Here is a 26,395-nt window from a genome sequence, read left to right as displayed (position 1 = left end):
AGTGCGCAGGTGAAGCAGTGCTCAATGCTTTGAAACAACTCAGTTCACTGTTAAACAGCTCTTTATTTGCTGGTAAATAATAACTGGCTCTCCACACCAATGTGTATCGCTCAGTTAAACCACGGTGTTCAGTCCTGAAATAATAAGACACTAACAAGACACACAAACACAACACGACGGTCACAAGTCCAGAGTGAGTGCTTTTAGTGAAAGTGGTGATTTATGGTGAAGTGTAGTCTGGGTTTAATTGCTGGCTGTTTAGCTAGAGCTCCCGGATATTAGCCTTCTGTAATGACAAAAGTAACCGTTTAATAGAGAAACAAAACAACACACAAAAACTCACAGTTTCTTTATAACACAGTACTCCTTCACTGGTCCTTTTATAACCATAACAAAGAAACAGATTGCTTTGCCACATCCCCTTATATACCCTTAGTCACGCCCCTTTGGTAGCGAGTGCAGTCACGTATCCTCCTATCTATGACTGACACATCGCCGATCGCATTAACGCGATGACATCTGGTATTGTGACTCCGCCCCCTTTCTGGATGGCCGACTTCCAACTGACCCTGGAATGAAATGCCAAACCATCCAGTCCGGGGCACACTGTTCCTGTTATACAGCACCCTCACAGGTTGGGAGGGAGATTGTTGACTAGAATTAATTCGCTCTCTGTCACATGCATGCACACATTTTATCCAGAGTCTTGTCTTACAAGTTAATGGCTATTACAAAAATAGAAAAGCCGAAATTAAAACAAGTAAAACTTATCAAATAGTTCCACTAATGGGTTTTTCCTTGATGCTTTAAAATGTTATGTTAATTATTTTACACTACACATACATTTTAATGTTTTGATATATTAAACATTATATATTAAAAAATTAACACAATGCTTTAAAGAAAAACATTATCTCATATATATTGTCCTGTTCATTATCCTATTATGTGTTTACTTCTTTCTGATAAAAGTATCCTTGAAAATGAAGACGTTTTATTATAACCTGTGGAAGGGTGAGGGTATTCACTGACACAGGAGACAGAAGATTTTATTTGGAAACACCGCACAGGTGCCCAGATTTATTTATTTTTCTTATTCCTTGTTTTATTTACTTTAGCCCGCAGAGGGCGCTGTTGTCCGTGGTCTGGATACTGCTGACAGTAAACCAGGACCACGGGGTTACCAACACAGGTATCCCAGTCTGTGCACCTTCAAGTGCTCAAAAATAATAATGAAAACAGAAGGCGAAAGAAAAACACAGTAAAAACTACAAACAAAAGTGCTGCTTATGCAGTGCCCCCACTGCCGCTAAGCCGGTCAGCACGGGTCTCCGTCCTACACTCCGCTGTGCTTATACACTGGGGTTGGCCAGGGTTCCCCGTATATCTATACACGTCCCCTCGGGTACGTAATTATTTATTTTATTTCTTTTTTAAATCGTTTTTACAGAAGGCGGTCCCCTCAGTCGGGCTCGCCTGCTCCTTATTTCACGCTGGCCTCTTCCGCCAGCGACACTGTACTTTCCCCAACCCGGCCACCCGAGTGCATCACCAAGCCAGTTCTTATGGGCCGAGCAGTCTCCCAAGGCCCGCCCCTCAGCCACTCAGAGAGAGGGAAAGCACACACACCCTCTTCCCTACCTCTCCGTGTCATCGCCATGGCCGACAGGCGGATCCCACGAGACTGCTGCCCTCTACCTGCAGTAATACGGATGTGCCAGACAGTCAGTCCAGATCTCCCCTGTTACACATCCTCCCCCTCAGAATGGCACCACCGGTCCATTCGAAAATCCTACAACCCAATGCCTTCCCGAGAGAAAAAGTCTGCGTTTTGATGCAGTTTCCCTGCTCGGTGGACTACCCTGAAGGCATAGGGCTGCAGGGCCAAGTACCACCGCGTGATTCTGGCATTGTTATCCTTCATCCGGTGAAGCCATGCTAAGGGGGCATGATCTGTAATCAGGGTGAAGTGTCGCCCCAGGAGGTAGTACCGGAGTGACTCGACTGCCCATTTTACTGCGAGACACTTCTTCTCGATGGTACTATAGTTCTTTTCACGGGGAAGGAGCTTCCTGCTGATGTACAGGACCGGGTGCTCGCTTCCCCGCACCTCCTGAGACAACACTGCCCCGAGACCTGTCTCTGACGCATCCGTCTGCAGGGTGAACCTCCTACTAAAATCAGGACTGCATAGCACTGGCTTGCTACACAGCCTTCGCTTCAAAGCGAGAAAGGCTCTCTGGCACGGCTCCGTCCACTGAACCGTATTTGGGGCAGCCTTCCTGGTGAGGTCTGTCAAAGGAGCAGCGAGCGTGGCGAAGCTCGGGATGAACTTCCTGTAATAGCCCGCTAGTCCCAAGAAAGAGCGCACCTGGGTTTTGGTTGTAGGGACCGGCCAGTCAGCCAAGGCTTTCATCTTAGCAATCAGCGGTCTGATCTGGCCGCTCCCTACTCGATACCCCAAATACTCCGACTCGCTCTTCCCAATGGCACATTTCTTTGGGTTAGCAGTGAGCCCAGCCTCCCGCAAGGATTGCAATACCGCCGCTACCTTACACAGATGACTCGGCCAATCCTCACTGTGGATAACCACGTCATCTATGTAAGCAGCGGCGTACTGCTGATGGGGCCGCAAAATGCGATCCATCATCCGCTGGAAAGTGGCTGGTGCTCCGTGCAACCCAAAGGGCATGGTCATAAATTGGTACAACCCGAAGGGAGTCGAAAACGCTGTCCTCTCTCTGGACTCTGGGGTCAGGGGTATCTGCCAGTACCCCTTCGTTAAATCCAGTGTCGTCATAAAATGAGCCGTGCCCAGACGCTCCAGCAACTCATCTACCCGGGGCATGGGATAAGAGTCAAACTTCGATTTTTCATTAACTCGCCTGAAGTCAATGCAAAATCGAGTTGACCCGTCCGGCTTATCCACTAAAACAATTGAACTATTCCAGTCACTTTGGGACTCCTCTATTACCCCCAGTCTGAGCATCTCGTCAATCTCCGTCTTCACTACCTGCCTTTTGCGCTCAGGTATGCGGTACGGCCTCTGGCGAACTAGCGCCCCCGGCTCAGTCTCAATGTGATGGTGGGCTACTCGAGTCTGCCCCGGGACGGGAGAAAACACATCAGGAAATTCCGCCACCAGCGCCCGAGCCTGACATTTCTGTGTTGGTGTCAGATTTTCTGCAATCTGTACCGACCCTGTTTTCGCCAACACAGAAAGATCTGGTCCCAGGTCGGTGACGTCATCTGCTTGTGCCGCTAACAAAGCCTCCTGCTGTAACCAAGGCTTCAGCAGGTTTACATGGTAAATGTGCTTTTCTCTCCGTCGCTCCGGCTGGCAGATCTCATAGTCCACCATCCCAATCCGGCGTGTAACCTCAAACGGTCCTTGCCACTTTGCCAGAAGTTTGGACTCAGAGCTGGGTAACAACAGAAGCACCTTATCCCCCGGCTGAAACGTGCGCAACCGGGCCCCCCTGTTATATTGGGTCTCCTGTCTGTGCTGAGCCTGCTGCAAATTGTCATGCGCCCATTTTCCCACAGACTCAAGACGTTTGTGCAGATCCAACACATACCGGACAGTATTGGTTGAATTGTCCTGCTGCTCCTCCCACATCTCTCTGACCAGATCCAGCACACCCCGGGGTCTCCGACCATACAGCAACTCGAATGGCAAAAAACCCGTGGAAGCCTGGGGTACCTCTCTGATAGCAAAGAGAAGGGGCGGAATCAGCTGGTCCCAGTAGCGCACGTCACTGTTTACAAATCTGCGCAACATGTTTTTGAGGGTTTTATTAAAACGCTCCACAAGACCATCGGTCTGAGGGTGAAAAACCGAGGTCCTAATGGTCTTAATCCCCAAAAGTTTACATGTTCCGCGGACTAGCCGGGACATAAAGTTGGTGCCTTGGTCGGTCAGTATTTCCTTGGGGATCCCCACCCGGGAGAAAACCTTCACGAGCTCGTTGGCCACAGATTTAGCAGACGCAGATTGGAGGGGAATGGCCTCTGGATAACGCGTAGCATAATCCAAAATGACCAATAGGTGTGTGTATCCCGCCGCACTCCTTTCTAGCGGTCCCACTATATCTACTCCAATACGCTCAAACGGAGCTTCCACTAGGGGCAATGGCACCAGTGGGGCTCGCGGGACGGCTCTAGGGCTAGCTTTCTGACACTCCCCACAGCGTTCGCAAAAACGTCTGACGTCACCATCCAGCCCCAGCCAATAGAACCATGTCACGAGCCTCGCTTTAGTCTTGTCCCGTCCCAAATGACCAGACAGGGGAATAGCGTGAGCAAGCTGCAACAAATCCTCCTTAAAGGGCTGAGGAATGAGCAACTGGTGACGTACTTCCCCCGTCTGGAGTAATTTTTCAACACGGTACAAAAGGTCTCGATTAATTTCAAAGTCAGGGTACGTGGCGGCGCGTCTGGGCTCGACCACACGACCATTAACCACCGCTGCTTGATCAAAGAGCCTGCTCAGCACGTCGTCACGCCCTTGCTCGAGTCGGAAGTCACGGGAACGAGCTAAAAAATCAGCTCCCATGGCTTCCAACTCGGGATCAGGTCGGTCCTCAGTGGAGGCAGCAGAGCCAGACCCCTGCGCTGACTCCGCGGCCTCCCCCCCCAGTCTCTTCCCCAATCGCCCCCACCTGATACTTCTCGGACTCCCTCCATTGCCAGCCCTCATTCTTAGCGGCCCGGCGTTCCCGTTTAGTTTTGCGGGGTCTAAATCTGTGGCAATAGCAATCCGGGTCACGAAAGGGAAAGATCTCGCCAATTACTTCCTCTTTCTTAGCCAATAAGGAGGACGGGGCCGTCACAGCAGCCAACCAATTTTTAAACTGCTCGCAGTCCCGTCCCAGAACTACCGGTACCGGCAATCGAGGACACAACCCCAATTGCACTCGCGTCACCTGCTGGCCAATTTTCAGATTGACATACATTTTATATGCACCTGTCCCGTTATTTGCTTATGCCCCGGTGAGATTAAGCTCTCTTGTATCAGGGACTGACTGCACCCTGAATCTAAGAGAGCCTGGGTTTGTGTATCATCCACTGACACAGGAATCACAAAACCCATCTGCTGGAGTGACTGATGGAATGGAACAGTCTTACCTGGTCGGATGAGGTCACATCCCATAGCGGGGCAATCCTGGTCGATGTGGCTCACCTCCCAGCTTGTTCCACACATCAGTGAACTGGTTTCTCGACAGGAAGCTTTAGCAGGAGGTCGAAACACAGGACCCATCAAAGGGGGTCGACGGTAGGGTGGCCGCGCGAGACCCCGGTCCAACACCGCAGCAGCCCGTGGGTGACCCCACTCTGCCCCAGTTCTCGGGCCGGGATCTCCCACCGCCACACCCCGTCCAAAGACCTTGCTACCCCTCCCCCCCCAGTCCCTTCGCCCTTCCTGGGGCCAGTAGAGGGGGTGATGCCGGTGTAGCGCGGTTTCCAGGCAGCTTAGCGGGCGTTGGTTCTGCTGCCTGGTACTGCTCGGCCAGCTGGATCGCCAACTCTAGGGTGGCGGGTGCCTGCCGTTGCACCCACACCCGCTGTTCCGGGGCCAAGCACTGCAGGAACCGCTCGACCACCACTACCTCCACCAGCCTGGCAGTGGTGGTGGCTCCCGGGTTCAACCATCCCCGGGTGTAATCCTGCAACCAGTGCGCGATGGCCCTGGGGTGTTCCCCCGCAGAAAAGCTCTCCTCCCGGAACCTGCGGCGGTAGCCCTCTGGAGTAGCACCCACACGGTTGAGGATGGCAGTTTTTAACGTGGGGTACTCCATCCTTGCCACCGGATCCAGGGTGCTCGCCGCCTGCGCCTCCCCCGTCAACTGGGGCAGGAGGTAGCTAGCCCAAGGCTCTCGGGCCCATCCGGCAGAAATCGCCATCCCCTCGAACACCTCCAGGTAAGCGTCCGGCCGATCCTCTGCCGTCATTTTTGTTGCCCGCTGTAGCATGGGGTCGGGCGCAGCAGCTCGTACACTCCCCTGCCCTATCTCCGTCAGGGTTTGGCGCAGGAGGTCCATTATTGCGGCGAATTGCTGCGGGTCCATTCTGACTCCCTTAGCTATTGCACTGCTTGAATTGGGCAGTGCCAGTGAATCCCACTCTGACACCACGTGTGGAAGGGTGAGGGTATTCACTGACAAAGGAGACAGATTATTTGGAAACACCGCACAGGTGCCCAGATTTATTTATTTTTCTTATTCCTTGTTTTATTTACTTTAGCCCGCAGAGGGCGCTGTTGTCCGTTGTCTGGATACTGCCGACAGTAAACCAGGACCACGGGGTTACCAACACAGGTATCCCAGTCCGTGCACCTTCAAGTGCTCAAAAATAATAATGAAAACAGAAGGCGAAAGAAAAAGGGAAAAATAAAACACAGTAATAAAACTACAAACAAAAGTGCTGCTTATGCAGTGCCCCCACTGCCGCTAAGCCGGTCAGTACGGGTCTCCGTCCTACACTCCGCTGTGCTTATACACTGGGGTTGGCCAGGGTTCCCCGTATATCTATACACATCCCCTCGGGTACGTAATTATTTATTTTATTTCTTTTTTAAATCGTTTTTACAGAAGGCGGTCCCCTCAGTCGGGCTCGCCTGCTCCTTATTTCACGCTGGCCTCTTCCGCCAGCGACACTGTACTTTCCCCAACCCGGCCACCCGAGTGCATCACCAAGCCAGTTCTTATGGGCCGAGCAGTCTCCCAAGGCCCGCCCCTCAGCCACTCAGAGAGAGGGAAAGCACACACACCCTCTTCCCTACCTCTCCGTGTCATCGCCATGGCCGACAGGCGGATCCCACGAGACTGCTGCCCTCTACCTGCAGTAATACGGATGTGCCAGACAGTCAGTCCAGATCTCCCCTGTTACATAACCCATAAAGAAATACAACACTGTTGTTAGACACTGGCTTCAATGTATTCTTTGCTTGTTGTTACAGGATGGAATTTGAAGATTTCAAAAAGAATTTTAATAAGATTGAAATATGCAACCTTACACCAGATTCTTTAGATGATGACACTCCAAATAAATGGGAAGTGACTGTGTTTGAGGGAAGCTGGGTCCGAGGCTCGACCGCAGGGGGCTGCAGAAATTTTGTTGGTAAGTAAGAGGAGTGTTAAAGAGCCGATATCATGTCCATATAAGTTATAAAAATACCTGAACATTTCAGTACTTTTTGTGGCATTATGAACCACTTTGTGCAACTCTGATCTATCCCAAACGCCAAGGGGTATGTTTACAGTCCTGGAATTAGTGTCTTCCTTCTTCCCAGTCAGGTAGTAGCAGCTGCACCACAATAAAAATCAATTGATGTTCATATTATTCTAACACGAGAGTTCCCCTGAGCTAACTTTTATAGATGCATTGTAAGGAAACTAAATTATGTATGTATTTCTGTGAAGGAGTGCACATTATCATTGAATCGTTATCATTTGACACAATAATGAAGCCACTAGTTATGAGCAGAAATTTCTGGGAGGGCATCGGACACGGCGCTGGTGTGTGGTCAAAAAGGACTGAATGCTTTTCAGTGCCTGCTCTTTTATTAGTCTTGAACAACTTTCGTGCAAAGCTAAACCTTGTTTTTCTTAACTTAGCTTTTGTGTCACCAGTGTTCCATTCTTTATTGCACAAGGTCAAGTCTCCACAACCCTTATTTGAGGAGTAAGAGATTGTCTCCGTATAGCAGCATGCGTACAGCTGTGAGCACAATGTACTTATACTATTATCATTATCCCTTTGCTATCCTTACAGCAGCTCGGTAGGATATGGTCTGCCTGGTGTCACATGCAGCTGTTTCATCTGGCATGAATGAACGCAATGGCTGTCCATTTTAAATTAAAGGTTTTGAGCTGATGTCAGAGCCAGTGTTCAGTTGTCATCTTGTGACCTGTTCCAAAACAGAAACCTAGTCATTCCTAACGGTCATTCTGGTATTTTGCTAAACCACAGTTTGACTTTTTCCTAAATCACAGATACAGTAAATAACCTAGACTGCATCAACCACCTAACCATGGTTATTCTAGGATTACCACTAAAAACAAGTGGTCGATGTAATCCTGGTGGACTCCCTTGTATGGTAATATGTAAAAAAATAGTAATAATAATAATAATAATAATAAAATAAAGAGCTGGGGCCTATGGTATAGGTTTATCAAATCAACTGGTGAGTCTTCATTTGTTAAATGCGTAAAGTATATTCTTGTTTGTTGCAGGGTGGAGGCCCTGCACATGAAAAGTGTGTTTTTGTTTTGCGTATTTTTCATTCAGGGGTTATGTGTTTTCTGTAAACTGTTTTGCAAACAATTATTAGAGCCGGATGCTCCATCTGGGATATCCTACCTGCTTTGTTTGGTTGCGGGGAAAAGCAGCTGGTGATTGGCCAGCTGTGGATCCCTAAACAGCAGGTGGGAGTGTCCCGGGGGCGTCATCCGATAAAAAGGGGTCAGCTACACACCTTGGGGTTGCTGCAAGGCCATATCAAGTGAAATCCTCTAATCATCGTGTGTTTTAACTGGGATCAGAGCTTTGTGAAAACCAAACCAAACCAACTCCTTCAGCCACTGTGGGTTTAAATGGAAATGGAGATTTATATAGAAGAAGCCAAAACCGCCTTTGACTGTGTGCGTAACTGGGGTCAGGGTTTGTTGAGTTGCATAAGGAACAAGGATTAGTTTAGGGGTTTTACATCCTGCCTAAAAGTATAGGAGCAAGGTGTGTAAGCAGGACCTCCATTGATTAGCGGATTAGCGCTTGCCATCCTCTCGGCAACCATTGTTTGTAGTTTTGTACTCAAAGTGTTTTATTTGGTATGTTTTGTACGATTAATTGTATGTCTGCTGTGAGCTACCATTGCTTGTAACGTCAGTATTCTGTACAGAAATCCTGCACAGAAATCCTGCACGCCTGAGCGACGTTGTCAGCATCAGATATGTGTGCCTCGCTGTCTCTCAACAGATGACTTGCAGCCCCTATCACACAGTCTTTTGGTTTATTTAAGATAATACATGCTGTACATAAAAGCAAAATGCTTTTTAATATTGAACACCATAATAACTATGCCATGCTGAAGTTGTGTATGTGCAGCAGATAGAAGATATGCAGTTAACATAATTGAATTGTTTTGTTTGTTTCAGACACATTTTGGACAAATCCGCAGTTTAAACTGCATCTGCAAGAGAAAGATGACAATAGTGATAAAAACGAATGCACTTTTATTGTTGCCCTGATGCAGAAAAACAGGCGCCAACTCCGAAAAGAAGGGTTGGATCTAGAAACAGTTGGATTTGCCATTTATGAGGTAAGTTGACTGTATGAAATGAACAGCCACTTGTTTATTCAACTTAAATATCTGAAAACTGTACACACTGTGGTCATTTAAAACCTCTATGTCATAAAGTCAATTAAGCCTTTTGTTGCTCACTGATGGATTGATAGTTGACAATATGCCCTCATACAAAATTATTCGCATTTGATGCTGGTCAATGGAGGAATGGACTGATATTTTAAGATGTCCTCCATGAATAATACAACATGTCAGCTTGTTCTGTTCTAATATTCATGTCTAGACAAATCATTTAGGTCAAAACAAGCATGGTCAAAAACCACTATTGAGATATTTTTTCAGTCTGATCAGGCTGCAGGTCAACATTTTCTTTGATGATCCAGCTATCGAACACATTTTTTCCCTTCTCTGATGCATTTTCTAGCAACGTGTTCATGTGACATGTGTGGTTTGACTTGCATGGTTGAATTGTAATTTCCATGTATATGTATTATCCGCGGTTATTTTTTCACATACAATGTAATGTGTTATCACGTTTAGTTACCTGATTGAAAAAAGGAACTATTACAGTTACTGAAATTTAAATAGATGACAGTAATGTGTTACTCTCCAACGTTGTGTAGAATGAATAGGTTTTATGCTTTGCCAGGTAAAATAGTCTTTTTTTTCAGGCCGATCATAAAGAGGAACAACTTACAAAAGATTTCTTTCGGTTCAACCCATCCAAAGCTAGAAGTAAGACATACATCAATATGAGGGAACTCTCTGAACGATTTAAACTACCCCCGGGAGATTATGTCATTGTTCCCACCACCTTTAAACCACACACTGAAGCAAACTTCCTCTTGAGAATCTTCTCGGAAAAGAAGGCAGAGTCTGTGTAAGTAGGACTTGATATTAGTTTGATATAATTTATACAGTTCTCATTATATCAGTATCTGACATACAGATAGAAAACTGTTAAATATTGAGAACAGTGAATTACTGAAGGGCCCTGTGACAGGGTGGATGAGTGGTGACGTCAGGTCTGAAGCAGTAACCTAGATTGTATTGAATTAACAAAACAAATAATAATTAACTGAGAGGTATTTGAGGAAAAAATGCACCAATTTTGTTTATAACTTTTAGAATGTTTGTATGCTGTAACAGTTAAAGGCGCTTGCGCCGTTTTATTTAAATAATACAAAAATAAAACAAAACGTTTAAACAGAAAACACATGCTCACGGAGCGAAATAAAAAGGTTAAACAAAAATAATCACGAACACAAAATACCAAACAATACAGTTCAGGCTGGGCAGTAGCCTTCACTGATCCTATGCCGTCATATATATATATATATATATATATATATATATATATATATATATATATATATATATAAATACAAATAAACAAATAATAATATAAAAAATACAAAATAACACAGGGGCGGAGGGGGAAACCCCATTCCAAAAATAAATAGACAAATAATTCGTACAGGGCTCCTCGTCCTGTTAAATATCCCCCCCCCCCCCCCCTTGTGCAATGCACGCATGGCCACAACGGCCAAAGTCCCGGCTAACAGTCCCGGCCCAGGAACAGGGGCAGCAATGGGCCAAGGGTGGCGGCCACGGTGGGATGTCTTCCTCCCACCCAAACAGCTGTAGCGTCCCGGTGGGCCGCGCACAGGCCGGCTCCTCCGGCCAAGGACATTTTTCTTCTTGGCCGGCAGCTCCCCTCCATGGGGCTCCAGCCACATTATTTCCTGCTGCATGGCAGTACTGGTAGCAACCCCAGGCGAAGCAGAGCCCCCGGCGACCCCAGGCGAAGCAGGACCCTCGGCAACCCCAGGTGAAGCAGGATCCTCGACGACCCCAGGTGAAGCAGGACCCTCGATGACCCCAGGCGAAGCAGGACCCTCGGAAGGCGACAGCAGCAGCGGACCCTCGGGAGGCGAACTCGGGAGGGGAGCCCCTGGCCATGGAGGCGGCAGCGGGAGCTCCACTTCTCCCTCGTACCCTGTAACTGGCAGCCCCAGGCGATGCGGAGCAGCAGGCAGCCCCAGGCGATCCAGATGTGGCATCCCTGGGCGGTGCGAGGCAGGCATCCCTGGGCGGTGCGAGGCAGGCATCCCTGGGCGGTGCGAGGGAGGCATCCCTGGGCGGTGCTGGGCAGGCATCCCTGGGCGGTGCTAGGCAGGCATCCTTGGGCGGTGCGAGGCAGGCATCCTTGGGCAGTGCGAGGCAGGCATCCTTGGGCGGTGCAAGACAGGGCAGCGGTGGTCCCTCAGGAGGCGACGGCGGCAGCGGACCCTCGGGTGGCGACGGCGGCAACGGACCCTCAGGAGGCGATTGCAGGAGGGGAGCCAGGACCAGCGGTGGTGCTGGGGTTGGCCCTCTTCTCAGCTGCTGCAACCCAGTGGTTTTCCCCCTTTGTTTTGCTTAGCAGCCTATGCAAGGGCAGCTGCGGACCACCAGCATCTTGTCCTGGTCTGTCCTGTCTTGAAGGGAGAGGCAGCTCCTGCTCTTCTCCCTCGGGTGGTGGTGGTGGAGGCAGAGGCAGCTCCTGCTGCTCTGCTCCTGGCGAAGGCTGCAGGGGCTCCTCCCCTTCTGGCTGCGAAGGCAGCAGGGGCTCCTCCCCTTCTGGCTGCAGCGGGGGAACCAGCAGGCATGCTCCCTCTGCTGGTGGCGGCGATGGAGGCGGAACCAGCAGGTACTCTCCCTCTGCTGGTGGAGGTGGGAGCGACACACAGTCCTCCCACGGCGGTGGAGGTGGAACCAGCAGGTACTCTCCCTCTGCTGGCCGAGGTGGGAGCGACACACAGTCCTCCCACGGAGGTAGAGGTGGAACTAACAGGTATGCTGGTGGATACCTGGGCTGTGGACGTTCGGCCTTCCCCTTCTTGGGTTGTGGAAGCACCGACTCCCCCCTCTTAGGCTGTGGACGCACCAACTCCCCCCTCTTGGGCTGTAGACGCTCGGGCTCCTCCCACTCAGGCGCAGGACGTTCGGGCTCCTCCCTCTCAGGCGCAGGACGTTCGGGCTCCTCCCACTCAGGCGCAGGATGTTCAGGCTCCTCCCACTCCAGGTCCGTGTCTTGGAAGACCTCCAGGCAGTGGTGCTCCTCATGCCCGTATTGCATGCAGTGGGTGCACCACTCCTCTTCCTTCCATGTCTTCCTTCCTCTCTGCCTCTTTCTCCTCCCCTCTGTTTGGGTTGGGCAGATGGCCACTGTGTGCCCAAACTCCCCACAACCAGGGCACCACTCATCTACCACATAGATCTGTGGTAGCTGTGGCTGCTGCCTCTTGCAGCTCTTCCTCCTCTTGGGCTGTTGCTGCAGCGGCTGCTGTCTCCTTCCCATCCTCCTTTTTTCTCCCATCCTCCTTCTTCCTCACTCTCCTTTCTCACTCCACTCATAATAGAAAAAACGAAAAAAAAATCTGCAGTACCCTACTCTGACCTGAGTCCAGGAGGCGCTGGTGATCCCACGCTGGATACCACGTGTGACAGGGTGGATGAGTGGTGACGTCAGGTCAGAAGCAGGAACCGAAAAACTGACACCAGTACTGCAGTTAAAGGCGCTTGCGCCGTTTTATTTAAATAATACAAAAATAAAACAAAACGTTTAAACAGAAAACACTTGCTCACAGAGCGAAATAAAAAGGTTAAACAAAAATAATCACAAACACAAAATACCAAACAATACAGAACAGGCTGGGCAGTAGCCTTCACTGATCCTATACGTTTGTCTTTCGTTTTGTCACTCTCTCGCTCCTCTCGCTCTTGCTCCTAACACCCACTCCGAACTGAGAGCACTGCAGGTTTATATGCATGTGACCATCTCCCAATTAGCAACAAATCATCTAATTAATTCGGGAGATGGCCACCTTCTGCACGAGTTTATTAATTATTCCTTTCAGAGGATGAGTACCCACTCTCGCCTATGCCAGGACACATTCTAAATAAAACAATAACAAACAAAACGCATGGCTACACCGTCACATATATATACATAAATACAAATAAACAAATCATAATATACAAATACAAAATAACGGCAGGGGTGGAGGGGGAAACCCCGTTCCAAAAATAAATAAACAAATAATACGTACAGGGCTCCTCGCCCCATTACAGGCCCTTATACAGGAACATATAGGACTGTTACAACTTCACAAAAATGGTTGTGGACTTGTTTTTTAACCAGGAGATGCAGTCTACATTTTTTTTGTGGTGAATTACCACTGAAGGAGACCTTTGACAGGACTTTTCCACATTACTGTCAACAGAGTGAATTAACCAAATCAGTGAATGGTGAAATATGGAGGGAGCACGGCTTGTCTGTTTGTGACATGCTTTGGGATCTCTATACAAATGTATTTTATTGTGATTTATAGTGCTTTGAGATACTCTTGTTCATACTGAAACTACTTTATCATTGTTATACGCTTATATAGTTTTATTTTAGGTTTTTTTTCCAGAGAATAGTTACAGTACATCCCTAGCAAGCTGTCACTGCCCCTTCAATGTGCCTTATCCTCTGCTACCTGCAGAACACCTTCTAAGTGTAGCCCGAAGTCAAAGTACTTTTAAATAACCTTTTTTTTTTTTTAACAGGGAGATGGGAAGTACAATTGACGCAAACCTTCCTGAAGTACGTTTTTGGTTTTGTTTTCACTTTTCAAGACAATAACTACAAAAGCTTTCAAATCTACACCAAAGAATACTGTTTGTGCCCTCATACTGCATTCTTTTAGTAGTCTTTGATAGTTCAACATCATTCCTGCTGGATTGATTTTAGAATTACTTTGCTTTATTACAAGTGCATTCATTCAAGCTAATTTGCCAATTTTGCTTCCTGTCATTCGGTTGAATGCCAAAGTAAAGTTGACTTAATGCTTCTTGAATATACTGGTAAATACTTTTTACCCTTAAATGGTTTAATCTATTGAAATAATAATGACCATGCTTTAAAATACTTACATGTACTTCACCATTATTTTACAATGCCTTAGATATGATTTAACTGATTAATGTGAGCTTTTTCTAATGGAAAACAGCAACCTTATTTTTCATATACTTTTGCAGCCACCCAAACCAACCCCACCGCATGAAGAAAATAATGAAGAAAAAGGATTGCGGAGACTTTTTCACCAAATTTCAGGGCCGGTAAGAGCAAAATATTATAATCGCTACACAATATACTGTATTATTTTATTGTCATTGTTATTATAAGGACATATTATAGCTTAAGTATCTGCAACTGTCAGATAACTGCAAAAATGGACTGTATTACTACTAAATATTTACTATGATGACCTTATATGTTTTTTTTATTTCTAGGATGGGGCAATTAGTGCCTTTGAACTTCAGGAAATATTGAATGACGTACTTAAAAGACGTAAGTAATGATGTAAAATAACGTTAATGCATTTTGAATTGTATTTTTTAGGCAGCAGAATGTGAAAATGTTCAAGGGTGTGAAGACTTTTTCAAGGCACTGTGTATATATATATATATATATATATATATATATATATATATATATATATATATATACATACACACACACAAACAAACAAAAGTGCTTTTGTTGGCTCTTAATACAAAAAAAAAAACATTTAAATTGTTTTGTTGTTGTTTTGCAGGCAAGGAGATCAAATTTGATGGCCTATCAATGAACACATGCCACAGCATTATCAATTTGATGGATGTATCCTTTACTGTCAAACAGCTAATATTTGTATTATTATTATTATTTGTTTATTTAGCAGACACCTTTATCCAAGGTGATGTACAGAGACTAGGGTGTGTGAACTATGCGTCAGCTGCAGAGTCACTTACAACAACGTCTCATCTGAAAGACAGAGCACAAGGAGGTTAAGTGACTTGCTCAGGGCCACACAGTGAGTGAGCTGGGATTTGAACCGGGAAACTCCAGGTTACAAGCCCTTTTCTTTAACCACTGGACCACACCGCCTCCCTGTATTAAAATAATGTTGGATATTATGGCAAACAATAACTTGGCAGAATCAATCATTTACACAAAGTATGTTGGATATTTACAAGTTTTCTTAAAAAGTATTAAGTGTGTACAAGCACTGCAAAAGAAAAACTACAAGCATGTGTAAAGCCAAATATGATAATACTTTAAATGCTATTTATTTATGATGTTTGAAAAATATTTTTCTTAACTTTACATAAAAAAAACAGGCAGATAACAGTGGAAAGATTGAGTTTGATGAATTCAAAATCTTTTGGGATAAAATAAAGAAGTGGATTGTAAGTAAACTGCCTGTCAGTTCTACAGTATTTGAAAGTAATGGACATTTTTAAATGGTCAAGTGTTTCTCAACCTTTTGCACTTCAAATCCAACTTAGTTATCATACACCTAAGAGAAGGCCCACACTGTCTTATATTCCAACAGTTCTCTCACCTTTTTTCATTCCCCTCCCTTTACTTTTTCTGTGTCAATAATCCTTTAATTCTGTGTAAGTCATTTAACAGAACCAATGCTTACATTTGAATCAGTGGCTTGTCTTGTCTGTTCTTTGGGTGCATGTAATGCAGCTGCATTCAGTATTAACATTCAATGCAACAGCATTGTTCAGAAATTAGATTTTAAATTGACATTTTTTTTATTTTAGATATTTCCTTCAGGAACTTAAACATGTTTAAATGACACCATGCTATAAACCATTAGAGTCCCGACGCCCTTTACACTCAACACGTCGAAGAAAGACTAATACAGTTTTGGTGCGCACAGTCTATTTTATTTGTTTAGATATCTCGGCTTTTTTTTATTTGCACTCTTCATTCTTTTGCAAGGTGTGCTTCTGCTTTAATTGTAAGGGCAGCACACATTGCAAACAAACACTTAAAGTATTGAGGCTGCCTTAGTACTTTTTAGTCAGCCCTTTTTTATATATAATTCTATCAGGCTTGTCACTGTTAGGGCTGACTGGGCTTCACATTCTGTACAATCTTTCAGTATTTTGTGTACATATTTAACCCGTAAATGTTCAGTTCCTGATCTAGAGCTCTACTCAATTAGACATTTACATGTACCAGTAGTACATTCATAGCCACTCAGAGTGCATTTTTTTCCCCAGTTGTGATTTAATGATTTTGTAATTTTTTTTTTTAGGCTTTGTTCTTCACATATGACACAGACCGGTCTGGCACTATGTCATCCTATGAGCTGCGATCAGCCCTGAAGGCATTAGGTAAAAACAAAACAAACATCTGCAGACTACCATATGAATATAGCTTTCTTTAAGAATTTAATTGAAGTCGACATTATAGTGATTGACAACGTAGTGGTAAAGGTCAGTAGGATTTAAGACCAAATGAACAAAACCTACACTTTTGATGAGAACCTTCCATACCCCAGGCGACAAGACCGGCGATGGTGGGGCGACACTGGAGTGATGCAAAAAAAATGAATAGTTGTAATCTACACGTTTTATACAGAAACCTTATACAAAGTAAACATGTCAATGGCTATACAGAAAATACAGTTTATCAAATAGCCAAGTTGCATTTTATATTTAATCAGTGTCACCTTTGGTGTAGACGTTCATTTTGCAGCAGACGTGTTAGTGTCACCCATTGTGTGGCAGCCTTTAGATTTAGCTCTGTTTAGATCATTTAAATAGAACCCTAATTAAGTACTGTGTGTTTAGTAGATTACAAATTGGTACCGGTAACTATTTAAGATGTCTATATACTTACTAGCAACACATTTTTCTTAATATATATGTGTTTGTTTTTACTATACAGTAGTAGAAAGTTTGTAGTGCAATAAGTCACTAGATGCATTTAGAACTTATTTGGCTGTTCTGTATTACAGAAAACTGTCCAGAGCTTTGCTTGCCCATAAACCACTCTGCGGACAAACAGAAATATATATTGTGGCAGAGCAAGAGCCCTGACTGTAAATAGTATGGATGTTTATATGTGTTTTTGTGGTGGTTGGCAGGGACAGGGCTAATTCCTGTCCCTGCCAAAAACATGTGAGAATGTGGCTGTTCCCAAATGGAATAATTGGTGCTAATTGGGAACAGCCACCTACTATAAAATGAGAACCTGAAGCTCCATTAGGAGAGACTACCAGGGGGCTGGAACTAGAGAAAAGGTAGTGCTTTATTTTTATTTGTATAAATAAATATACAGGCACTGCCATATTTTTGCATTTGATCTGTGGTTCAGTGGTTTCTTTTTACACAAAAAGACAAGTGAAGACGATCCTGCATGTGGCAAGCACCCCCAGTTTGTCACTATATATATATATATATATATATATATATATATATATATATATATATACCTGTATATTTACCCTGTGGCCCTGCTGAAAAAAGGTTGTATTGACATCAAAAAGTAATATTGCCCGGTAATATCGTCTGTCAATCAAGATTAACTCAAGCAAAAAACGTTTGTCACAAACTCGGCATGTTATACTGTTTTCAACACCCAGCCAACAACGATGTTCAAACGTTCTATTAGTCAACAAGAAAATGTAAACACGTCCAAGAAAACCAAATTTGACTTGGCTCTGGTAAGCGTTATCTAACAGAGATCGGAGAGCACAGAAATCTAGAAGAAATACCCATGCCCGAGCCTAAAACACACCTGACAAATAAAATGTAATTGCGTAACGAAAAAAGATGGCAGTCAGTATTAAATTGACACTCTGTATAGTGGGGCTGAACTCTATCAGCTGCTGTTTTGGAAGCCTACTCGCTCCTTGGGTTGCTGTTTTCTGTTAGCAACATTGGTTTGAAGGGACAGGGCCTTGCCCAGAGGCTGGTCAGACTGTAGTAATAATAATAATCCAGGAGGAAATAGCAGACAGACAGGTAGAGATACGGGAGGAGATGGTGGAGTCAGAGGTGGGGAAGGAAAGGAAAATCTGAGCATCATCAGCATAGAAATGGTATGAGAAACCATAGGATGCGGTGAGGGGGCCCAGGGAGCGGGTGTAGAGAGAGAACGGGAGAGGACCCAAGACTGACCCTTGGGGGACTCCAGTTAAGAGAGGGTGAGGTGTGGAGGTTGCTACACGCCAGGTTACCTGGTAAGTGCGGTTGGAGAGGTAGGAGGAGAAACAGGCCAGAGCAGTGCCAGAGATCCCCAGGTCAGCAAGAGATGATAGTAGAATAGAGTGATCAACAGTTCTTAGCAGACGCCCTTATCCAGGGCGACTTACAATTGTTACAAGATCTCACATTATTTTTTACATACAATTACATTATTTTTTTACACATTATTTTTACATACAATTACCCATTTATACAGTTGGGTTTTTACTGGAGCAATCTAGGTAAAGTACCTTGCTCAAGGGTACAGCAGCAGTGTTCCCCAACTGGGATTGAACCCATAACCCTCCGGTCAAGAGTCCAGAGCCCTAACCACTACTCCACACTGCTGCCCTTGTAATAATAAATAGCTACACTTCCTGGAGCTAAATGCTTTGGTTTTTTTTATAGACCCAGTAGGTGGCATATTTTTAAAGATTGCTGCAATACTATTTTGAATTCAACACTGTTGTCATTTATGTATTATGAAAAGAGACGGCAGTCAGTATTAACTCAGAAAGGTATGTTCTATTGATAGATATCTTGAACAACAACATATTTGATCATATTTTGAAACTCCATGTAACTTTAAAAAGTAACAAATGGACTGCAGAGCATTTCCAGAAAAATATTTAATCTTCACTCTCGTAGTTTATGATTTCACATAACCCCTCGATGAAATATGTTCTTGTAATGCACTACAGCCCATATATTATTATATGTATGTATGTGTGTGTGTGTGTGTGTGTGTGTGTGTGTGTGTGTGTGTGTGTGTGTGTGTATGTATTGTATGTAATTTTTTTTTTCCTTTTAGGGATTTCACTGAACAATACAGTGTTGCAGCTTTTGGTCTTGAGATATGCCGATTCAAATTTAGAGATTGACTTTGATGACTACTTGACTTGCATTGTTCGTCTGGAAAACGTGTTCAGTAAGTAAACAAATGAGGAAAAGCTTGCTTAGCGCCTGCTGGCATGGTGCTAGCTGTAGCCAGCTCCAGTGATCACCGTTAAAGTTATTGTAACTAACAAAATAATTCCGTAAATGTTAACTGTTCTGCGCCTCCATTTGGTCTGAAATACCCAGTTTGTAAAGCTGTTATAGTAAACCTGTATTTTGTATTCAACGGGGACTGGGATTGTTCAACACAGGTATGCCGTTGTCAGACAAAATTTGGTCCCCCATGAAATATGGTCTCCCCGGACATTCATAATTTTGTATCACTATAGAAGACTTGCAGTATGTTGAAACATTTGTTAGCATTTAATATAATTGGTGTCCAAAGTAGTAACTAACTGTAGAACTTAGCTAGCCTTTAGGTAGGCTATTAAGGTAACAAATACTTTGTAGAAAGCTGTTTAATATTCTTTATCAATACATTATTTATCAATGTAATGAAACACAAATAATGATGCAAAATAGAGAGAATAGAAATTTCTAATTTTTCTACGGATAAATCTGCAGGCCATTGTTGTTGGTTTCGGTATTGATGGTGTTGTTTATATACTGATGTTTGGTTTTTAAAAATGGAGATTACCAGTTTTATCATCAACCTTATTATACATGTGCAATCTTATTATACACAGGTCTTTCACCACCACCATATATAATAAGACTGTAAAAGGAAAGTTATCGTTCACCATGTAATAATAGTAAAGGTCATAAAGGGGGAGTGGAAATAAAAATGTTCCAACTGGTATTGCTGATTCTCATGCAGCAACCACTCTGAAAAACAGTCCTAGTGCACTAACGAAACCACAGCAAACAAAAACATTTGCATAATGTAATTTCTGCTATGTTGTTCAAATATTATAACATTTTTAACGCCTGTGTTTTGTCTTTTACAGGAGTATTTATGGCATTAGATAGGCAGAAAACTGGCAAAATTTCTTTGGATTTTTCACAGGTAATGTTTATGAAGCATTTTTTCCTATAACCATTATTAGGTATCCCCATTTTATTAACACTCCTTTTCGGTAATAATGCCAAACATCTTTGGAAATTCCCTGTGAGCAAGGGTATTATTGTGATTATGAGCCTTATTCACAAAGCTTAAAACATTTTTTTGAAAGATTTTATTAATAAAATCAAGTTTGTTAACAAAACTGTTATGAAACCACCAATAGTCCAGAACAGTTTCAGGAAAAAACTTGAACAAAACATTACTAAGTCGCCTATTCCATACACTCACCAATCTCTATGTGAAGAAGGGTCTCCTTCCAGCTGTCCTCTCTGTCTCCACTTAATTTCTAAGTGTGTCCTCTGGTCCTGGTTTCTGCACTGCACTTAAAGTAATAGTTTAGGTTAACTTTGTCAACTCCTTCTAATATTTAAGACTTCAATCATGTCCCCGCTGATTCTTTGTTTCAGGCTAAATAGATTTAGTTATTTTATCCTTTCTTTGTACCTCAGTCCTTTGAGTCCTAGGATTAGTCTGGTCGCTCTTCTTTGGACTCTATACAACAGTGGTTCTCAAAACGGGGGTCCACAGACCCCTGGGGGTCTGTAGAGACTGTCCAGGGGGTCAGCAAAATATTACGGGGGAACATTTTATTTATTTATTTTTTTACAGCCTACTGAGTAAAACAGGGAAATCTACTCTTTCTGTTTACACAATGCCCGCTGGTGACGTCACTCCCTGGTAACAGCCATAGCATCTCAGACTCCCTTGCTAAGAGAGGCGGCTCTTTTAATAAAATCGGGGGTTTGGGCACTGTTATTTTTCTGTGTTGTGGGCAGGGCAGACAGAGCAACACATTGTGTCAGGGCCGCAGTTGTGCGAATACCCGTCACCTGCTTAGCAGCAGCAAATCAGTTGGAGGGTGCATGATTAATGTTCCAATTGAAAAGGGGTCCGTCAACAAAAAAAGTTTGAGAACCTCTGGGCCACAATGTCCCTTTAGTGTTTGGGTGACCAGAATTGGACACAGTATTCCAAGCCCGGTCTCATGTGCATTAAAGCCTCATCATAACCTCCTTAGATTTGTGCTCTGCACTTTTTGCTATATTCCCAAGCATTCTGTTTGCCTTTTTGATTGTGTATTTTCTGACGGCGATAAATCTGTTTCATTTGCCACATTTCTGTCCAGTTCTGTATGCAGTCTAAATATTTTGGGATTTCCTGGGTGGCTGTAAGCATGTCTACTCCCCCAAGCTTGTGTTCTAGAGGGTGCTCCTCGCTGATAGAGCACATGCTCTTCATCATAGGAGGGATGGTAGCGGACATCTTGGTGAAGGGCAGACCAGCACTTCCTGAAGTGTTACAGGTTTGAACTGAATTAGTTTAGACTGCTGGCCATCCTAGTTAGATACAGCTAAATTGGAGGCAGGATTATGAGTTCATAAGGAAGGTTGTTGGGCTTTGTTCTCCTGTTGGTGAGAGGCAAGCATATACAGTATCAGCTCCTGGGGAATACTGCTAACAGTGTGTTTCGAGGTAAGCCCTCTCTGTGTCTCTGTATATACCTTTGTTCTTAAGTCCCTCTCGGGCAACTTACATTTTTGTATTTTGCACAGTTTTTGATTGTTTTGATGAAACCCAGTGCCAGCCAGAAAGGGCACAGACATGGTTTGGACTGCTTTAAAACAGAGAACCCAGCTTAACGTGTGTGCCTACATTGCTGCTGTGAACAAGTTTAGATAAAACACCCTTTTGGTGTTTTTCACCAGACCTGACTCCTTCCTGAGTACTTTGCACCCACAACAGATTGTGCCCAGGCCAATCCTCTGCACTTGGTGGTAGTGTGGGATCTATGCGCCATCTGGTCAAAAAGAAGCAAAGCAAAATGGAGACAGAAAAAGTCCTGCACTACCTTGTTGAGTAAGAAATGAAGGGATGAGCAGTGGCAGCAGCTCGTGATCACCCTAGTGGACCAAGAAAGCTCACTAATGGCTTTGGAAACAATATGGGGAAATCTCACCAGCTGTACAAGATGAGAGATGATGATGATGATGATCCTGAAGCCTTCATGGTGACGTTTAAGATTGTGACAACAGCAGCCAAGTGGCCAAAGAAGCGGTAAGCCACCAAGCTTGCCCCTTGCCTGACAGGGGAAGCAGAGGCCACCTACTGGGCATTGGATGACACCACCACTATGGACTATGCTGCTACCAACTAAGGCATATTAGATTGCCTCAGCATCAGAGAAGAAACCTACTGAAGAAGGTTTCAAACTCTCTTGATAGACCCAGGGGAGAGACCCTGCACTATTGGACAGAAACTAAAGGATCTGTGTACCCGCTGGTTGCAGCCAGAAACCAGAACCAGCAAAGAAATAATTGAACTGCTTGTGGTGGAACAATTTCTCCATGTGGTACCACCTTATGTGCAGGCATAGGTCCGTGGGCACAGACCCACCACCACGGCAAGGCTTTGTGGTTAGCTGAAAACTTTGTTGATGCTGATGCTGAGGGATGCCCCGGCATCCTGGCTACCAAATTGTTTTCCGCCGAATGATGAGACAGCACCTATGCTGGCAAAGGGACTGACTGGTGTGCAAGCACCGCAGCCACCAGGGGGTAGATCAACTAACATGAGGCCTCGACTGGCCCCCAAATGGGCTAAGAGTATTAAACAATTCCCGCTAGTTGCTAGATAACAGGACAGTAAACTTGCCAAAGTGACATTTCAGCTGCTCTTTTTCCCTGGTGGAGTGTTCAGTGGCCCTAAATGAAGGTAAGTACCCTGGGAATGATCAGGAGGGCCTTTATCTTGTGCCTGTGCAGGTTTGGGTAAGGAGTAGTCACACCTTTGTGTACTCCTTTGTAAACCCTTATTGACATGGAGCTCCTGTGGAGTAAATCCTGGTGACTTCCAATCGCCTGTATCCATGGATACATCAAGGAAACCCTGTGACCAAAGTTAGGCTGGTTGTTGACAGCAAGACAGATAATGTAGCTGTAGCTGTTGCTAAAAGGTTGCCATACCCTATGGTTCTCGGGCATGACTGTGGTATTTTGAACAGCCAGTTGCAACTAAACTGGTGCTAGTCACTACTGGGAACCAAATAACCTTCACTGATGACAATGGGCAGGGGCATGAAACAATTGGAGAAATCTTTCTCCTGCAAAACCCCAAGCTGTTCAACGCTCGTTACTGCCTCGTAAAACACAAAGGGAGTGCAGGACGGATAAAGCTGAGGGCCCAAACAAGACAAGGGGAGGGGCCTAGTGAGAGCCTCTTAGACCCCCTCTCGGACTAGCCCTGGAACAAGTCAGCTTCATCAATGGGAAGCCTATTCAAGACACCTGGCCAGTTACTTATCTCTTTTTGACCCCTTTTGGGAGGAGTGGATGTTGTAGGTTATTTGGAATGTCCTGTGTCCCGGATACAAGTATATTTTAGAAATTGTCAATTACACCACACAGTATCTGGAGGCAGTACCTTGTGCAACATCAACGTGCAGTCAGTTACCACAGAGTTGCTGAAGGTGTTCTCTCGGGTGGATATTCCCCAGGAGATTTTAACTGACCAAGGGATCAACTTTATTTCTGGGTTGTTGAGACAGATCTGTAAGCTCCTGAGAATCCATTTGATTGCCGCATCAGCAACTTTTCTCGTTAACTTTAGTTTATGAATGAGCATTTGAACTGCCTGCAAGAAAGTCATGAGTCAACTGTTTCAAACAATTAGTATTGCTCCAGCCAAAAATTATTTAAAACTACCTCAGCCAAAAAGGGTGAGCAGAACACCAGGTTGCTACAGACAGACCATGGAAACAGAAGACGTTTGTTTGGAAACCAGTGAAACATCGTGGAAGTGTGAATTTTATGAAGCTCTGGATCTGGTGTCAATGACAATTTGACCAAGAGGGCATGCAGATTGCAGCCCAAAGGGAGAAAATCCTGTTGGATAATGCGTCAGCCAACTTCATAATCGGGAATCCTGAGGAGAACACACTACCTCTGCTGCCGCAACAGATTGATAAGCAGAGGCTACATCTTCAATTAATGATGCTGGGTGATTTAACGAGGGAGAAGGATCCTATAGCCACAAACTCGACAACTGTTCAAGGAGGTTGACAGTCTCATCAAACTGTCTCGCTTTGCCGGTATCTGTTGCAGGGCCAGAACAGTCTTTTTCTCCTCTCAGATGCCTTAAAAGTTGACTACACAGTACAATGAGCCAAAAAAGACTCACATCTTGCGCCTATGCATGTGCACCGTAACATCCTTGATAGTCTAGATGTTGTCTTTCTTATGCAACATTTTGAAAGCATGACACTGGAGCGCAAATATGTTTTTTGAGTAGCCTAATCTAAACAGATTTAAACTGATCAATAAGTAGGCTAAATGTAGATACTTTTTGCAGTGATTCACTCCCCTGTAACAGCCAGCAGGCGGGATACTTTTAACATATTGGACTTGAGAGCTGTGGTAAATTGTATGTGTTACTGAGCCAGAGCAGGAAGCTCCATCTTGTGCGCAGTATTTACTGCTGCTACACGTGACGCATTTCAACTTTAAAAAAATCACAATAGTAGACATGCATGTTGCTGGAGAGTTACTGATTGGCCACCCCTGATTTACACTCTTTACATAAATTGTACATTGCTGTGGTACTGATGTTATCCAATCTTCAACCAAAACCTAATATTAGATAAAAGGGACCCTGAGTGAACAAATAACACAAACATTTGATACATATTTCATTCATTTAAAGAAAGTTGTGCAACACCCAATACCCCCGTGTGAAAAAGTAATCGCCCCCTTAGACTCAATAACTGGTTACGCCACCTTTAGCAGCAATAACTGCAACCAAACGCTTCCTGTAGTTATTGATTAGTCTCTCACAGCGCCATGGAGGAATTTTGGCCCACTCCTCCATGCAGAACTGCTTCAACTCAGTGACATTTGTGGGTTTTCGAGCATGAACTGCTCGTTTCAGGTCCTGCCACAACATCTCAATGGGGTTTAAGTATGGACTTTGACTAGGCCATTCCAAAACTTTAAATTTCTTGTTCTTCAACCATTCTGATGTAGACTTGCTTGTGTGTTTCGGATCATTGTCTTGCTGCATGACCCAGCTGCGCTCCAGCTTCAGCTCACGGACGGATGGCCTGACATTCTCCTGTAGAATTCTCTGATACAGAGCAGAATTCCTGGTTCCTTCAATGATGGCAAGGCGTCCAGGTCCTGATGCAGCAAAGCATCCCCAAACCATGACACTACCACCACCATGCTTGACCGTTGGTATGAGGTTCTTACTGTGGAATGCAGTGTTTGGTTTTCGCCAGACATAACGGGGCCCATGTCGACCAAAAAGTTCCACTTTTGGCTCATCTGTCCATAGAACATTGTTCCAGAACTCTTGAGGACCATCCAGATGCTTTTTGGCAAACTTGAGATGAGCATTCATGTTCTTCTTAGTGAGCAATGGTTTCCGTCTTACTACTCTGCCATGAATCCCATTTTTGCCCAGTGTCTTTCTGATGGTGGAGTCATGAACACTGACCTTAGCCGAGGCGAGAGAGACCTGCAGATCCCTGGATGTTGTTCTAGGGTTCTTTGTGACTTCCTGGACGATTTTACGCCTTGCTCTTGGAGAGATTTTGGCAGGAAGGCCACTCCTGGGAAGATTCACTACTGTCCCAATCTTTCTCCATTTGGACAATATGGCTCTGACTGTGGTTCGGTGGAGCCCCAGAGCTTTAGAAATGGCTTTGTAACCCTTTCCAGACTGATAGGCATCAACAACATTTTCTGGAGGTCTTCAGGAATTTCTTTTGTTCGTGGCATGATGTGCCTCTAGAGCAGGGGTGGGCAATCCTGGTCCTGGAGGGCCGGTGTCCCTCCTGGCTTTTGTTCCAACTGTGCTCTAAATTACTTAATTGTACTGATTATTACCAATTATTGGTCTAATTAAGTAATTTAGAGCACAGTTGGAACAAAAGCCAGGAGGGACACCGGCCCTCCAGGACCAGGATTGCCCACCCCTGCTCTAGAGCCTGTGTGCTGACAACTTCACTCTGATGGTAAGGGCCAAAGTTAGCCAGATTTATATTGGACAGGGCTGGCCCAAATTAGGCCTGG

The 26,395-nt window shown here is 44.7% G+C and overlaps 1 protein-coding gene across 1 annotated transcript in view; it reads left to right on the top strand.

The window, feature by feature from the left end:
• The window catches only part of capn9 (calpain 9), a 50,205-nt gene that overhangs the window by 16,529 nt on the left and 7,281 nt on the right, over positions 1 to 26,395 (top strand). The window contains exons 9-19 of the mRNA XM_034018965.3: positions 6,959 to 7,119; positions 9,156 to 9,319; positions 9,976 to 10,184; positions 13,901 to 13,937; positions 14,372 to 14,452; positions 14,627 to 14,684; positions 14,932 to 14,996; positions 15,497 to 15,565; positions 16,432 to 16,510; positions 19,179 to 19,295; positions 20,212 to 20,270. Coding sequence (XP_033874856.2) covers positions 6,959 to 7,119; positions 9,156 to 9,319; positions 9,976 to 10,184; positions 13,901 to 13,937; positions 14,372 to 14,452; positions 14,627 to 14,684; positions 14,932 to 14,996; positions 15,497 to 15,565; positions 16,432 to 16,510; positions 19,179 to 19,295; positions 20,212 to 20,270 — 1,099 coding nt within the window. The remainder of the gene's footprint in view (positions 1 to 6,958; positions 7,120 to 9,155; positions 9,320 to 9,975; positions 10,185 to 13,900; positions 13,938 to 14,371; positions 14,453 to 14,626; positions 14,685 to 14,931; positions 14,997 to 15,496; positions 15,566 to 16,431; positions 16,511 to 19,178; positions 19,296 to 20,211; positions 20,271 to 26,395) is intronic.

The sequence above is a fragment of the Acipenser ruthenus genome, chromosome 6, assembly GCF_902713425.1.
Source record: "Acipenser ruthenus chromosome 6, fAciRut3.2 maternal haplotype, whole genome shotgun sequence".
Lineage (NCBI taxonomy): Eukaryota > Metazoa > Chordata > Actinopteri > Acipenseriformes > Acipenseridae > Acipenser > Acipenser ruthenus.
The sequence above is the reverse complement of the archived record's forward strand: the minus strand, read 5'-3'. Positions and strand labels throughout refer to the sequence as shown.